This window comes from Malaclemys terrapin, chromosome 1 (assembly GCF_027887155.1).
Source record: "Malaclemys terrapin pileata isolate rMalTer1 chromosome 1, rMalTer1.hap1, whole genome shotgun sequence".
NCBI classification, from domain to species: Eukaryota; Metazoa; Chordata; order Testudines; family Emydidae; genus Malaclemys; species Malaclemys terrapin.
In genome coordinates, this window is record NC_071505.1 from 142,489,138 (window position 1) to 142,506,480 (window position 17,343).

The 17,343-nt window shown below is 50.5% G+C and overlaps 1 protein-coding gene across 2 annotated transcripts in view; it reads right to left on the reverse strand.

The window, feature by feature from the left end:
* LRRC23 (leucine rich repeat containing 23) overlaps window positions 1-2,778 on the reverse strand; it is a 28,341-nt gene extending 25,563 nt beyond the window's left edge. The window contains exons 1-4 of one of the 2 annotated variants that reach the window (XM_054041521.1): window positions 2,731-2,778; window positions 2,169-2,282; window positions 1,870-1,982; window positions 38-291 (exon numbers count right to left, since the gene is read on the reverse strand). In XM_054041521.1, coding sequence (XP_053897496.1) covers window positions 38-291; window positions 1,870-1,982; window positions 2,169-2,273 — 472 coding nt within the window. In that variant the 5' untranslated portion in view covers window positions 2,274-2,282; window positions 2,731-2,778. Of the gene's footprint in view, window positions 1-37; window positions 292-1,869; window positions 1,983-2,168; window positions 2,283-2,398; window positions 2,671-2,730 lie in introns of those variants that run through there. The other variant, XM_054041528.1, reaches the window with a different exon arrangement.
* Window positions 2,779-17,343: the final 14,565 nt, after the last annotated feature.

The window sequence follows — 17,343 nt, forward strand, 5'->3', positions numbered from 1 at the left end:
CTTCTTTGTGGTGAGGCCTAGTACACACCCACCTCACCTTTAAGGTTGAGGCTGCCCAGGCGTGGGTGGGTAATGCCCTCTGTGTCCTTGATGCGGTTGTGGGCGAAGCTGGCAATCTGAAGGTAGGGCAGCTCTGGGAGACGGGCGCTGATCAGCCGATTCCCATCCACCTTCAGCCACAGAAGGTGGATGAGGCTGCCCAGAGGAGACAGATCTCGCAACTGGTTCTCTGACAAGTCCACATAACGCAAGTGAATGTAGTTCTGGAGAAGGCTGATATCTGTCAGGTCCCTGCCACAGGATGAGGATGTGAAACAAACATCCAGATTTCTTCCTCCCATCCCTCTCCTCCCAGAGCTGGCCTCCACTCTGCCCCTCCTCACTGTTGGGGAGCCAGTTCCCTCCTCTGCTGCCTACCTACATCTGGTCTGGAGAAGCTTCTCTGGACATGAGAAGGAGGGAGAAGGCAGATGGTGGAGTGAGCAGAGGAGTTGGAAACAGAGCCCTGAGGGACCCCTAGGTGGAGACCGCTCCCAGGAATGGAGAAGGAGCTGTCAGGAGCAGGCAGAAACTGAGGGGAGGAAACCCAGAGAGGTTGTGAAGAGATAAGTCCATCAGATAGTGGTCTTAGCTTTGAGGGCTGGGTGGGGAAAAGAGGGAGATGGGGAAGGACAAGTCTGCAGGGCTAGGAGGCTGGAATGCATAATTAGTGACGGCGCCGGTTCTAGGGGCAGGCGAGCAGGGCGGTTGACCTGGGTTCCAACTTGCAGGGCCCCCAATCTCTCCTGATTGGCTACCTTTTTTTTTTTTTTTGCAGGGCCGCTCAGGCATAGGGTGCAGAAAACATTTTCCACCCTGGCCAGCAAAACAGCAAGGGCTGCTCCTGATTAATGAAAGACAGGAAGGTCTCTCTAGTACCTGGTGGACATGGCCAGGGTGGGGGCTCTGTTCACAGGGATGTAAGTTCCAAAGTCTCCCAATAGTGTCCTCCCCCCATGACACTTATGGGTCCATGGATTACTGGCAACTGGTGGGTGAGGAAGAGGATAATTCAGGTGGCTGCTGAGTTTGGGGTGGTGAAGTCACTTGAACAGCCCCAGGAATCAGTGCAAAGGGCATAGCTCTGGGGGATGTCATCTAAGCCTCCCCACTGTTCACAAGGGGAGAGCTGCTGAGAGCATTTCCTGGAGCGTCCATCTAACTATCCATCTGTCATATCTACCCAGTTATTGTATCTACCTGGACGTTGATATTGGTGTTCTCAACAATGTATCTGGGCATCTACCTGACTCTACTGATCAAAGTGATCTGGAATGGGGTATCTCAGAGGTAACTTAGGGCTGGCTAACTGTGGTGAGGTCTCCACCAGGGCATGATGTCCTGCCAGCTGCAACCTGGGAGTCCAACCAGAGAGACAGGGCCGTAGAAATGCTTTGCTGGACCAACAAGCTGAACTCCAGTTGGCCAGTCATCTCCTGGTGCCAGCTTTGACTTGGGAGAGCAGGAACAGGTCTATGTAGATATTGGGGGAGAAGCAGACACAGGGAGGGAGGAGGGACACTAACAAAGTGACAGCCCCAAAGCCCATATCCCTTCTCATCATCCCAGAGTACAGTCAGAGGTAACTCATAATATGATCTGTCCAGAATATTGAGTGGGATGCCCCATCAACCATGGAAACCCATACAGAAAGAAGCCACACTACTGGGCACTGCAATCCATGTCACCATTAATCATCATTCCAGAATTTTTTCCCCAACCTCCTCCCATCCACCTAGAAAGGGTGCTGCAGGAAGGGAGTTGGCTTCTGCCCTGTTGCCACTGGGTGGGGGGGAAGAAGGATTTGATTGTGCATGTTACCACACTCACTTTTCCTTTGCCTCTAGTTTTACATAGGCATGAGCCAAGCCATTGCCTGTTTTACACAAGAGGGAGAGGCCTTCCTTCATGATCTCTTCTGTAAGAAGGTGGGGAGACAAGCTCTAAAGTGGTGAGGGGAGGAATGGAGAGAGACAGAAACAAACAGTCAGAGAAAGAGAGACTTAGAGATAACATCTCACAAAAATAAGGCAGGGTCAGTCTCTCAGCTCACCCCTAATCCCAGCCATGTCCCCCTACAGATTCCCTCTCCTCACGCTCAGAGTCCTTCTCTCCATGTCCTTCCTTACCTCCTCCTCCTCCTCCTCTGTTGGCTCCTTCTCTTCCTCCCCCTCCACTCCCTGCTTTTCTCGTTCGTTGGCACTGTAGTCATCATCAAATTCCTCATCCGACATCTTCAGAGACTAGAAAAAGCCCCATTAGAAGAGAATTTAATTCTGGCCAGAGAGCCCTGACCAGCAGCCCCTGGGGGCCTGTGTGTAACCCTGGCCTGCCAGCAGTGAGGAAAGCTTTGCCTTACCTACACCCATGCCCCCAGCTGCTGTGCCTTGGTCTGCGCTGGGGGCCACCTTTGAGGGGAGAGAGGAGTTCAGTCTGCAGAGGCTCCCAGTCACACTGATGCAGACCCCAGTCCTGCTGAGAACCCACTACCTTCCTGCACACAAAGGGCCCTGAGAAATCTCCACCAGGTGGGGATGGGGCATCAGCTGGGGCAAAGGGGGCCTGGTGACTAGAGGGGAGAAGCCCCCTATCCCATCCACCAATGCCAGTGGGTGCCCTGGATCTGGGTCCAGACTGGCACTGGGGCACCCAAACCTGCCCCCAGTTTTTTTTTTTGGGGGGGGGACTGACCCCGGCGCTGAGCTGCTCCAGAAGCCTGGGACCTGCAGGGAGAGGGAAGGTTTGTTTACTGCTGCTATGGAAATCCAGGAGATAGGTGGGGACTCTTGCCAGGATCTGCTGCCATGGCAACACTTGGTGATTGACAAGTCCCCGTGGCTGAGAGTTCCCAGGAAATTGGCAGGAGCCGGAAGTTGTTTGGCTGCCGCTTGGTAGGAGGAGGTGGTGCATGATTTTGCATGAAGGGGTGGGGTCGTTTGAGAATACGGACGGGGGGAGAAGGCAGGAGCGGGGCTAGGAACTAGGGCAGGGCCAGTGTGTGGCTGTGATGTGATCATAGCGCTGTAAAGGAGGCATGGGGGTGGGGGGCGGTGCAGAGCTTTGGCGGGAACGACTTGCTGATCTGCGCAGGGGGTTGCAGCCTAGCGTGGCTGAAGGAGCACCAGCAATCATAGACGCTGCTGCACCACTGGCTTGAAGTGTTCCCATCATATACAGGGTTTACAGTTTGGTTCAATGGCTCTCAGCACCCCCACTATAAAAGCTGTTCCAGAACTCCTGCCAGAAATGGCCTGCTCTGCGGAGACCAGCAGCTCCAGATGAGAGGCGCTAGCCTGGCCAGGTCGTGCTGGCACTGTGGCTGCCCTGTGCTGGGGTTGTGGCAGTGCTGTGCTAAGTGTTGACCCAGGCGGGCCATGCTGTGGCTGTACCGTGCTATCTGAACAGCATCTGTGGATCCAGCATTGACATTTTTGATCTCTTGTCAGTTAAGCTTTTCCATGGAACCAGCTCCTGGGAATCATTTTGAACCATAGGTGCTGGAACTAGGGGTGCGGGGAGTGTTGCTACACCCTTGACTTAAAGTGGTTTCCATTATATACAGTTTTTACAATTTGATTCAGTGGCTCTCAGCACCCCCAGTACACAAATTGTTCCAGCACCCCTGCTTTGAATCCACCATGTTTACAAGCAGGGCCGGCCTTAGCAAGAGCGGGGCCCGATTCCTGGGGGTGGGGCTTGCCACCGGCAAGCCCCGCCCCCAGGAATCGGGCCCCGCTCGGGCTGGGGTCGCGGGGTTTGGGTCCAGGCCGGAGCCGCTGGGGCCGGGGCCAGGCCGGAGTTGCTCGGCCCGGGGCCGAGCCGGCGCGCCGGGGCCCGAGCCAGAGCCGCCGGGGACCGAGGGGCTCGGGCCAGGGCCTGAGCCGGGCCGGGGGTGCTTAGCTGGGGCCGGGGCCGGGGGTGCTCGGCCGGGGCTGGAGCCGTGGGGCCCGAGCCGGGCTGGGGGTGCTCGGCCGGCACCGCTCGGCTGGGGCCGGGGCCGGCGCCCCGGGGCATGAGCCAGAGCCGCCAGGGCCGGGGCCAGGCCGGAGTCGCTCAGCCCGGGGTCGAGTCGGCGTGCCGGGACCCGAGCCAGAGCCGCCGGGGCACGAGGGGCTCAGGCCGGGGCCACTCGGGCCAGCGCCCCAGGGCCTGAGCTGGGCCGGGGGTGCTCGGCCGGGGCCGGAGCTGTGGGGTCCGAGCAGGGACGGGGGTGCTCGGCCGGCACCGCTCGGCTGGGGCCGGGGCCGTCGCCCCAGGGCCTGAGCCAGAGCCGCCGGGGCCTGAGCCAGAGGTGTTCGGGCTGGGGCTGGGCTGGCGCCCCAGGGCCCGAGCTGGGGCCGGGGGTGCTCGGCCGGGGGTCGGAGCCGTGGGGCCGTGCTGGGGGTGCTCGGCCAGAACTGGGGCCGCTGTCCCATGCCAGGCTGGAGCCAGAGCCACCGGGGCCGCTCGGCCAGGGCCAGACTGGGCCGCGCCGCGCCTCCCAGGAGCCCTCCTCGCGCCCCCCCCCTTACCTGTTGCTGCCGCCGCCTGCCCCTTTTCAGACTTCCCGCGAACATCTGATTCATGGGAAGCAGGGGAGGGGGAGGAACAGGGGGCGGAGCATTCAGGAGAGGGGAGGAGGGGGAAGTGAGCTGGGGGCGGAGTGGACAGCTGCGGGGCCCTCTTAGGCGCGGGGCCCAATTCAGCCGAATCGGCTGAATTGGCTTAAAGCTGGCCCTGTTTACAAGCATCAACTGGAAAACATTCAGGTTGAATCCATCCCTGCTCAGTGTCAGTGACTGTCTAGACACTACCAGAGTGCAGCTAGTACCAGCGTCCAAGGTGCTATTTCCATGATCTCTAATGTACACTATTTCACAGCCCTAATGTTCCTGTTACACAAGCTGTGACTCTTGCGTTCTGCTGTTCAGGGGACTGGACTGATTCAGTCTGTTCTGGTCACTTTTCAATGTGCCTCTTAAGCCCCAGCCCCCATAGTCCATCTGTCACCTAGGAATTGTGCCACAAACCCAGTTTGCTCCTGCAACCTCTCTGTGCAGGATTACTTGCCTGTGTTGATCAACAAGATCTGCCAAATTCTACTACCTCTTCCCCCACAGTTCTCTCTGTTCCTTTGATCTAGACTCTGTGCTTCCTTGAAGGTTCTCCACTTCTAAGTTCTCCTCCTACTTAATTGGCCCCATCCGCTCCTGGCTGTTCACTTCCTTTGCCTCCATTCTCATGATCCCCTCCCTTCTTAACTTCTCTTTGTTTTCCGGTATTTCCTCTCTTAATACAAGCCTGCTCCTCTTCCCCATTCTCAAACAGCCATCCCTCCACCTCCGCTGCCACTCCAGTTGCTGCCTCAGACATAGGGCCCTACTAAATTCATGGTCCATTTTGGTCAATTTTATGGTCATTGGATTTTAAAAATCATAAATTTCGTGATTTCAGATATTTAAACCTGAAATTTTACGGTGTTGTAATTGTAGGAATTCTGACCCAAAAAGGAGTCGTGGGGAGGGGGCTCGCAAGGTTATTATAGGGGGAGTGCGGTACTGCTACTCTTTTTCAGCTGCTGGCCGGGATCCCAGCTCTGAAGGCAGAGCCGCTGTCAGCAGCAGCACAAAAGGAAGGATGGCATGGTATGATATTTCCACCCTTACTTCTGTGCTGCTGCCTGTAGAGCTGGACCCTCAGTCAGCAGCCGCCACTCTCCGGCTGCCCAACTCTGAAGGCAGCAGTGCAGAAGTCAGGGTGGCATGGTATGGTATTACCACCCTGACTTCTGCGCTGTTGCTGGCGGGGCGCTGCTTTCAGAGCTGGGCACCCAGCCAGCAGCTGCCACTCTCAGGCCACCCAGCTCTGAAGTCAGTGCAGAAGTAAGGGTGGCAATATCGCACCCCCTCCTAAAATAATCTTGCAACCCCCCTGCAAATCCCTTTTGGGTCAGGACCCCCAGTTTTAGAAACACTGGTCTCCTCCATGAAATCTGTATAGTATGGGGTAAAAGCACACAAAAGACCAGATTTCACGGGGGCAGACCAGATTTCATGGTTCATGATGCGTTTTTCATGGCCGTTAATTTGGTAGGGCCCTACTCACACTCTGTCTTGCCTCTGTTCACACTGTTTCAACCGCCATTTACCTTGTTGGCTCACAGATCAACCTCTCTGCTCCCACGCTGACTCCCTGACTATATCCTATGGGGAAATGGATTAGATGCTATCTGATGGGGCTTTTCCATCTCTTGGGCAAACTCCTGGAGCATCTGTAGGGAACAATCCTGCTTTGGGTCCCTTTTCCTCACGGGATTTTGCCTGACTCCACACCATGTGGTGAAGGGGCTCATCCCATTGATTCAGCATTTACTCACAGTCGTTATGCTTATATCATGAGGGGGTTTCTTCATAGGACATTTCAGACCCTTTGTAATCTATCACATACTTTGGCGCATGCCCTCCAGCTCTAAATCCTGCAGAAAACCCTGGAGAGACGTCACTAGATATGCTCTTACATTCAATTACTAATGGTTTAAGGACCTTGTAAGGTAATCTGTAAAATTGGTTCGGGGGGGGGGAGGCTTGTGTGCTTTTTCTTCCCCTCCCCTTCCCTTTTATTCTGATGGATTAAAAAGACCTGGAAGGCTTTTGTTTGTGTTTAATTTTTTTCCAGCCTGACTTTTACAATAACAATTCAGGTCTTTTCTACTTTCTTTTTCCTGGATGGCGCTATGGAGGATTGGAGAATGTGTATTCTTATGAAATCAGATTAATTAAAAGGAGAAAGTTTTACACAGCTTGAATAAAAAAATTTGTTTTTTAACACCTAACAATATAAAATGCCTAACAAATAGTTTGGAGAAAACCTCTTTTTGTTAAAGATGCAACACTCTGACTCTTCAATGACCCACTCAGAGAACTCCGACTCCATGTATCTGTGTCCTCTAAGGAGCTGGCAGCAAAAAATAGGGAAGATGAGATTTGGCATTCCTGATAGTTCTAAGATTAAAAATTAAGCAGAGCTCCACTCACTCCTTCCTACTTAAAAAAGTTCTTTCAGGACTCTCTATTCTCCATAAAGAAGCAAAATAATGGCACAAATTCCATTTTTTCCCTTTGCAGTTCACTTGCATGGGCTTTTGCTCAACTCCTCATCTGGCAGTGCTGAGCAAGATAGAAGGAGCAGGAAACCAACAGACCAGAGCCTCATCTTGCTCTAATCCCTGCATGAGATGCACCTTGTTCTAGGAATGGCAAAGAAATCAAAAGGTCATCCCAGTACACAATTCCTCCTGAGTATTCCAGGGTCTCTATTCTCAGTCTGTTTATTTACATAGCACCCACTGCCTGGTGCCTGCCAGGGATAAGTACCAAAGTCCTCCTGTCAGAGGTGGGCATTATTCTGCTTTCTTCTCATGGAGAATCTGTGAATTTTGCAGATTATATGATTTTTCCCTTGAAATGCCCCACTCCCTGCACACACACACCATGTTCCCAGGGAAGGTGGTTTTTGCCACACTGAATTTTAGTCTTTTCTCCCCTTCTTGTGATTAGTGCTTGTGATTTCTTTCATTATGAAATTGTGGCTAAATCACTTTACTCTGGGACCACAAGCCCTACTTTGTACTAATCATATTTGGTATCACAAGGCAGACCTGTGGAGGTTCTGTGTATTTAGTGATGATGTCTCAGAGTTTCTTAACATATTTCACTTCAAATTTAACCTGACCTTTGAATTTCCTGGTTTGTAATGCCTGATTTTGGGATAAATTACCCCATCCCTTTAACATAGTTTACCCTAAATTACTGATACGTACTCTCAGCCCAGGTCTACACTACGAGTTTAGGTCGAATTTAGCAGCATTAGATCGATTTAACCCTGCACCCGTCCACACGATGAAGCCATTTTTGTCGACTTAAAGGGCTCTTAAAATCGATTTCTGTACTCCTCCCCAATGAGGGGATTAGCGCTGAAATCGACATCGTTGGGTTGAATTTGGGGTAATGTGGACGCAATTCGATGGTATTGGCCTCCGGGAGCTATCCCAGAGTGCTCCATTGTGACCTCTCTGGGCAGCACTCTCAACTCAGATGCACTGGCCAGGTAGACAAGAAAAGCCCTGTGAACTTTTGAATTTCACTTCCTGTTTGGCCAGCGTGGCGAGCTGATCAGCACAGGTGACTGTGCAGAGCTCATCAGCAGAGGTGACCATGGAGTCCCAGAAGCGTAAAAAAGCTCCAGTATGGACCGAACAGGAGGTACTGGATCTGATCGCTGTATGGGGAGACGAATTCGTGCTATCAGAACTCCGTTCCAAAAGACCAAATGCCAAAATATTTGAAAAAATCTCCAAGGGCATGAAGGACAGAGGCTACAACAGGGACAAGCAGCAGTGCCACATGAAACTTAAGGAGCTCAGGCAAGCCTACCAAAAAAACAAAGAGGCAAACGGCTGCTCCGGGTCAGATCCCCAGACATGCCACTTCTATGATGAGCTGCATGCAATTCTAGGGGGTGCCCCCACCACTACCCCACCCCTGTTTGTGGACTCTTGCAAGGGGGGCTTCTCACGCAACAGGGATGGGGATTTTGGGAACGAGGAAGATGAGGAGGAGGAAGAGGAGGAGGGTAGCGCACAGCAGGCAAGCAGAGAAAGCGTTCTCCCCGACAGCCAGGAACCTTGGAGCCAATACCCTCCCAACCCTCCCAAGGTGGGCTTCTGGACCTTGAAGGCGGAGAAGGCACCTCTGATGAGTATACCTTTGTAAATATAATACATGGTTTAAAAGCAAACATGTTTAATGATTAATTTGCCCTGAAGACTTGGGATGCATTCGCGGCCAGTACAGCTACTGGAATGCATTCAAGCAACATCCGTTCTTTATCTCTCTGTGTTATTCTCAGGAGAGTGATATCATTCATGGTCACCTGGTTGAAATAGGGGAATTTTATTAAGGGGACATTCAGAGGCAAAATGCAACCTTGTACCGAAAGCACATGTGCTATGTAATGTTAACAGCTTAGTTCACCGTGAAAGAGTCTACCCATTGTTCTCTAAAAAAATGTCTTTTTAAGTACTACTGTCATAACTATAAAGGGAAGGGTAACAGCTGTCCTGTGTACAGTACTATAAAATCCCTCCTGGCCAGAGACTCCAAAATCCTTTTCCCTGTAAAGGGTTAAGAAGGTCAGGTAACCTGGCTGGCATCTGACCCAAAGGACCAATAAGGGGACAAGATACTTTCAAATCTTGGCGGGGGGGGGGGGGGAAGGCTTTTGTTTGTTCTCTTTGTTTGGGAGTTCGTTTGCTCTTGGGACTGAGAGGGACCAGACATCAATCCAGGTTCTCCACATCTTTCTAAACAAGTCTCTCCTATTTCAAACTTGTAAGTAAATAGCCAGGCAAGGCGTCTTAGTTTTACTTTGTTTTCTCAACTTGTAAATGTACCTTTTACTAGAGTGTTTATCTTTGTTTGCTGTACTTTGAACCTAGACTAGAGGGGAGTCCTCTGAGCTCTTTAAGTTTGATTACCCTGTAAAGTTATTTTCCATACTGATTTTACAGAGATGATTTTTAACTTTTTCTTTAATTAAAAGCCTTCTTTTTAAGAACCTGATTGATTTTTCCTTGTTTTTAGATCCAAGGGGGTTGGATCTGTATTCACCGGGAGTTGGTGGGAGGAAGGAGGGGAATGGTTAATTTCTCCTTGTTTTAAGATCCAAGGGGTTTGGATCTGTATTCACCAGGGAATTGGTGAAAGGTTTCTCAAGGTTCCCCAGGGAAGGGAATTAGCTTGAGGTGGTGGCAGCGGACCAGAGCTAAGCTGGTAGTTAAGCTTAGAAGTCTTCATGCAGGCCCCCACATTGTACCCTAAAGTTCAAAGTGGGGATACAGCCTTGACATGGTGGCAGAAGTGGGATTAATTTTAAATCCAAAAGCCAGTAAGATTTTTTTTTTCCTTCTAGCTGCTTGGAAAGCAGAGCTGAAGGTAGATGCATATCTTATCTCTCCTTGCCTGAAGACAGGGGTGTTAAGTTTTTTTAACAAAAGCCTTTGTTAAGAAGGGTTCAATTAATGAGCAAACGACTGGTAAAAGGAATTTACAAGCTGAATTGTTTTTTTTCTTTTTACATCCTCGGGAGTAGCTAGTTAGAAAGTCTCTGTTAACTCAGCAGCAGCCAGAGCTGAGTACATCCCAGTTTCAGTCAACTGCAGAGGGGGTGACCCAGCACAAGAAAACAGGAAAATGACTACCAAAGAAGTAGCTAACAAAATAGAATTGGCCAAACTAGAAGCAGAAGAAAATGAAAGAAAACATCAGAGACTGCTTCAATTAAAAAAACTCGAGACAGAGCAGAGAGCAAGAGAAGAGAAAGCCAAAGAGGAGGCCCATGAAAGAGAAGAGAAAGCCAAAGAGGAGGCCCAGAAGAGAACTATGGAGCTGGAAAAAGCCAAAGAGGAGGCGAGAGAAAAAGAAAGGAAGCATGAACTGGAAGTAGCAAGGGTTAGGCAGGATGCACCAGCCCATCCTAGCAACTCCTCTCCAGGTACCACTTCCCATCCCAGAAAATTCCCCACCTACAAGGCAGGCGATGATACTGAGGCCTTCTTAGAAAATTTTGAAAGGCCCTGCCTTGGATACAGCATCACTCCAGACCAGTACATGGTAGAGCTGAGGCCACAGCTCAGTGGACCCTTAGCAGAGGTGGCGGCTGAAATGCCTAAGGAACACATGAACAGTTATGAACTTTTTAAAAACAAGGCCAGACTCAGAATGGGGCTAACACCCGAGCATGCCCGTCGACGGTTCAGAGCCCTAAGATGGAAACCCGATGTGTCATTTACCCGACATGCCTACCACATTGGGAAAAATTGGGATGCCTGGATATCAGGAGCAAATGTTAAATCTACGGAAGAGTTGCCCTTCCTAATGCAAATGGAGCAGTTTTTAGAGGGTGTTCCTGAGGAAATAGAAATGTACATCCTAGATGGGAAGCCCAAAACTGTAACCGAGGCGGGGGAGATTGGAGCCAAATGGGTGGAGGTGACAGAAAAGAAAAAAGCTAGTAGCAGTTGGAGCGAATATCAGAAGGGGCAAGCCGAAACAAAACCTTGCCACCGGGGACAACCCAAGGCCCCACCCACATCCCAAGGGAAACCTCAGGCACCTTCTCACCCCACCACACCAGTCTCCACCAACCAACATCGCCCCGGTGATACCTTAGCAGGGCGATGTTTTAAATGTAATGAACTGGGACATATAAAGGCTCACTGCCCCAAGAACCCCAACCGATTACAGTTCATTACACCACAATCACACCAAAGATTCCCAGACCCAGATGCCTCTCTCATACCCTCGGAGCGAAGGGAAACCTTGAGAGTGGGCGGAAAGAAGGTTATCGCTTGGAGGGAAACTGGGGCACAAGTGTCAACTATCCACCAATCCCTAGTGGACCCCAAACTCATCAACCCGGAGGCTCCAGTGACAATTCAACCCTTCGTGTCACAGTCTGTAACCTTGCCTACAGCCAAGTTGCATGTCCAGTACAAAGGCTGGTCAGGAATGTGGACTTTTGCAGTCTATGACAATTATCCCATTCCCATGCTGCTGGGGGAAGACTTGGCCAACCATGTGAAGCTAGCCAAGAGGGTGGGAATAGCCAGGCTAAGCAAGCTTTCACCCCCATCCCTGTTCCTGAGCCGTCCACCAGGGCCCCGTCTGTGTTACCAGAGACCCAAACAAAGGTGGTGGAACCGGATCCCCTGCCAACGACTGCAACAACCGTAGTGGATCCAATCCCAGAGACCCAGCCAAAACCAGTCCCAGAACCGGAACTGGCAACGCAACCAGCACCAGAACCATTGCCAGCACTGAGTCCAGCACTTGCAAACCCGTCTACAACTTCAACGCCAGAGGGCACCAGCGAGCCTGACCTGGCGGAAGCAGCAGATAACCCTACCCAAGAGGCTCAGCCAGAGCCTGAAATACCACATAGTGCACCAGTGGACAACGGTTCACAGTCAATGGAAACAGCCCCAACACCTGCATCGCTTCCAGAGGGACCAAGCCCCAGTCCACAGTCCAAGGAGAAACTGATGTCTCCAGCATCAAGGGAACAGTTCCAGGCCGAGCAGGAAGCAGATGACAGCCTTCAGAGAGCTTGGGCGGCGGCACGGAGCACCACACCGCCTCTCAGCTCTTCTAACCGATCCCGGTTTGTTGTAGAACAAGGACTTTTATACAAGGAGACTCTTTCTGGTGGACACCAGGAAGACTGGCATCCTCAAAGACAGTTGGTAGTTCCCACTAAGTATCGGGTAAAGCTCTTGAGCTTAGTCCATGATCATCCCAGTGGCCATTCTGGGGTGAACAGAACCAAAGACCGGTTGGGGAAGTCCTTCTACTGGGAGGGAATGGGCAAGGACGTTGCTAATTATGTCCGGTCTTGTGAGGCGTGCCAACGAGTGGGAAAGCCCCAAGACCAGGTTAAAGCCCCTCTCCAGCCACTACCCATAATTGAAGTCCCATTTCAGCGAGTAGCTGTGGATATTCTGGGTCCTTTCCCAAAGAAGACACCCAGAGGAAAGCAGTACATACTGACTTTCATGGATTTTGCTACCCGATGGCCGGAAGCAGTACCCTTAAGCAACACCAGGGCTAAAAGTGTGTGCCAGGCATTAGCAGACATTTTTGCCAGGGTAGGTTGGCCCTCCGACATCCTTACCGATTCGGGAACTACTTTCCTGGCAGGGACCATTGGAAAACCTGTGGGAAGCTCATGGGGTGAATCACTTGGTTGCCACCCCTTATCATCATGAAACCAATGTCCTGGTGGAGAGGTTTATTGGAACTTTGGGGGCCATGATACGTAAATTCGTAAATGAACACTCCAATGATTGGGATCTAGTGTTGCAGCAGTTGCTTTTTGCCTACAGGGCTGTACCACATCCCAGTTTAGGGTTTTCACCATTTGAACTTGTGTATGGCCGCGAGGTTAAGGGGCCATTACAGTTGGTGAAGCAGCAATGGGAGGGGTTTACGCCTTCTCCAGGAACTAACATTCTAGACTTTGTAAGCAACCTACAAAGCACCCTCCGACACTCTTTAGCTCTTGCTAAAGAAAACCTAAAGGATGCTCAGGAAGAGCAAAAGGCCTGGTATGATAAACATTCCAGAGAACGGTCCTTCAAAGTAGGAGACCAAGTCATGGTCTTAAAGGCGCTCCAGGCCCATAAAATGGAAGCGTCGTGGGAAGGACCATTCACGGTCCAGGAGCGCCTAGGAGCTGTTAACTATCTCATAGCTTCCCCCACCTCCAACATAAAGCCTAAGGTATACCATGTTAATTCTCTTAAGCCCTTTTATTCCAGAGAATTAAATGTTTGCCAGTTTACAGCCCAGGAAACAGATGACGCGGAGTGGTCTGAAGGTGTCTACTACGAAGGAAAAAAGGATGGTGGCGTGGAAGAGGTGAACCTCTCCACGACCCTTGGACGTCTGCAGTGACAGCAGATCAAGGAGCTGTGCACAAGCTTTGCACCAATTTTCTCAGCCACTCCAGGACGGACCGAATGGGCATACCACTCCATTGACACAGGTAATGTTCACCCAATTAGAACCCCACCCTACCGGGAGTCACCTCATGCCCAAACTGCTATACAAAGGGAGATCCAGGACATACTCCAGATGGGTATAATCCGCCCCTCTAATAGTGCATGGGCATCTCCAGTGGTTCTAGTTCCCAAACCAGATGGGGAAATACGCTTTTGCGTGGACTACCGTAAGCTAAATGCTGTAACTCGTCCTGACAACTATCCAATGCCACGCACAGATGAGCTACTGGAGAAATTGGGACATGCCCAATTCATCTCTACTTTAGACTTAGTCAAGGGGTACTGGCTAGATGAACCCGCTAAGGAAAGGTCAGCCTTCGTCACCCAGGCAGGGGTGTATGAATTCAATGTACTCCCTTTCAGGTTGCGAAATGCACCCGCCACCTTCCAAAGACTTGTAGATGGTCTCCTAGATTGGGAGAATCTGCAGTTGCCTACCTCGATGATGTGGCCATTTTTTCTGATTCATGGACAGAACACCTGGAGCACCTGGAAAAAGTCTTCGAGCGCATCCGGCAGGCAGAACTAACTGTTAAGGCTAAAAAGTGTCAAATAGGCCAAAACAGAGTGACTTACCTGGGGCACCAGGTGGATCGAGGAACTATAAATCCCCTACAGGCCAAAGTGGATGCTATCCAAAAGTGGCCAGTTCCAAAGTCTAAGAAACAGGTCCAATCCTTCTTAGGCTTGGCTGGATATTATAGGCGATTTGTACCCCACTACAGCCAAATCGCCGCCCCGCTGACAGACCTAACCAGAAAGAAACAGCCAAATGCAGTTCAGTGGACTGATGAGTGTCAAAAGGCCTTTAACCAGCTTAAAGCAACACTCATGTCTGACCCTGTGCTAAGGGCCCCCGACTTTGACAAACCATTCTTAGTAACCACAGATGCGTCCAAGCGAGGCGTGGGAGCAGTTTTAATGCAGGAAGGACCGGATCAAGAATTCCATCCTGTCGTGTTTCTCAGCAAGAAATTGTCTGAGAGGGAAAGCCATTGGTCAATCAGCAAAAAGGAATGCTACGCCATTGTGTACGCGCTGGAAAAGTTACGCCCATATGTTTGGGGACAGTGTTTCCAACTACAAATAGACCATGTTGCGCTACAGTGGCTTCATACCGCCAAGGGAAATAACAAAAAACTTCTTGGGTGGAGTTTAGCTCTCCAAGATTTTGATTTTGAACTACAACACATTTCGGGAGCTTCTAACAAAGTGGCTGGTGCACTCTCCCGGGAAAGTTTCCCAGAGTTAACTGGTTAAAAATTGTTCTTGGAATAAAAAATATTGTTAGTTTTTATATAATCAGTAGTATATCTAAAGGTACATGTGTCTTATTAACTCTATTTTCTCCTAGAACTCCAGGAAGAAATCACAGCCAGTGTGGAACCGAACGTCCAACACTATCTGTGATTTGGGGGGCGTGTCATAACTATAAAGGGAAGGGTAACAGCTGTCCTGTGTACAGTACTATAAAATCCCTCCTGGCCAGAGACTTCAAAATCCTTTTCCCTGTAAAGGGTTAAGAAGGTCAGGTAACCTGGCTGGCATCTGACCCAAAGGACCAATAAGGGGACAAGATACTTTCAAATCTTCGGGGCGGGAAGGCTTTTGTTTGTTCTCTTTGTTTGGGAGCTCGTTCGCTCTTGGGACTGAGAGGGACCAGACATCAATCCAGGTTCTCCACATCTTTCTAAACAAGTCTCTCCTATTTCAAACTTGTAAGTAAATAGCCAGGCAAGGCGTCTTAGTTTTATTTTGTTTTCTCAACTTGTAAATGTACCTTTTACTAGAGTGTTTATCTTTGTTTGCTGTACTTTGAACCTAGACTAGAGGGGAGTCCTCTGAGCTCTTTAAGTTTGATTACCCTGTAAAGTTATTTTCCATACTGATTTTACAGAGATGATTTTTACCTTTTTCTTTAATTAAAAGCCTTCTTTTTAAGAACCTGATTGATTTTTCCTTGTTTTTAGATCCAAGGGGGTTGGATCTGTATTCACCAGGAGTTGGTGGGAGGAAGGAGGGGAATGGTTAATTTCTCCTTGTTTTAAGATCCAAGGGGTTTGGATCTGTATTCACCAGGGTGAAAGGTTTCTCAAGGCTCCCCAGGGAAGGGAATTAGCTTGAGATGGTGGCAGCGGACAAGAGCTAAGCTGGTAGTTAAGCTTAGAAGTCTTCATGCAGGCCCCCACATTGTACCCTAAAGTTCAAAGTGGGGGATACAGCCTTGACAATTACTCTCCCTTTTTTTTCCTCCCGCAGATTCAAATGTTTCAACGCTCCCCCTATCATCTCTGTCCCAGAGGCTAGTGCAGATAAGAAGGCGAAAAAAACGCACTTGCGATGAAATATCCTCCCACACTGAAAGAGCTCAGCAAAATGCGTGGAGGCAGACAATGTCAGAGTCCAGGAAAGCACAAAATGAACGCAAGGACAGGAGGGATGCGCGAGAGGCGAGAGCAAGATGATAGGTGGCGGCAGCGTGATGAGAGGAGGCAGGATGCAATGCCGAGGCTACTGGAGGATCAAAATGATATGCTCCAGCATATGGTTGAGCTGCAGGAAAGGCAGCAGGAGCACAGACTGCCGCTGCAGCCCCTGTGTAACCGACCGCCTTCCTCCCAAGTTCCATATCCTCTTCACACAGACACCAAAGAACTCGGGGGGAGGGGCCTCCGGGCACCCAACCACTCCACCCCAGAGGACTGCCCAAGCAACAGAAGGCTGGCATTCAATAAGTTTTGAAGTGCAGTGTGGCCTTGTCCTTCCCTTCTCCCCTCCTCCCCCACCTCTCCCGGGCTACCTTGGCAGTTATCCCCCTATTTGTGTGATGAATTAATAAAGAATGCATGGATTCGAAACAACAATGACTTTATTGCCTCTGCAAACAGTGATCGAAGAGGGGAGGTCTCGGTTGGTTTACAGGAAAGTAGAGTGAACCAAGGGAGCGGGTTTTCATCAAGGAGAAACAAACAGAACTTTCACACCATAGCCTGGCCAGTCATGAAACTGGTTTTCAAAGCTTCTCTGATGCACAGCGCACCCTGCTGTGCTCTTCTAACCACTCTGGTGTCTGGCTGTGCGTAATCAGCGGCCAGGTGATTTGCCTCAACCTCCCACCCCGCCATAAACGTCTTCCCCCTTACTCTCACAGATATTGTTGAGCACACAGCAAGCAGTAATAACAATGGGAATATTGGTTTCGCTGAGGTCTAAGCGAGTCAGTAAACTGCGCCAGCGTGCTTTTAAACGTCCAAATGCACATTCTACCACCATTCTGCACTTGCTCAGCCTATAGTTGAACAGCTCCTGACTACTGTCCAGGGTGCCTGTGTATGGCTTCAAGATCCATGGCATTAAGGGTTAGGCTGGGTCCCCAAGGATAACTATAGGCATTTCAACATCCTCAATATCTGGTCTGGAAAGTAAGTCCCTTGCTGCAGCTGTTCAGACAGACCAGAGTTCCTGAAGATGCGAGCGCCATGTACCTTTCCCAGCCATCCCACGTTGATGTTGGTGAAATGTCCCTTGTGATCCATCAGTGCTTGCAGCACCATTGAAAAGTACCCCTTTCGGTTTATGTACTGGCTGCCAAGGTGGTCCGGTCCCAAGATAGGGACCATACCACTGCAAGCATGGAGCCCGCTCAGATCACTGCGGCAGTTATGAGCATTGTAAACACCTTGCGCATTATCCTCCAGTATGTGCAG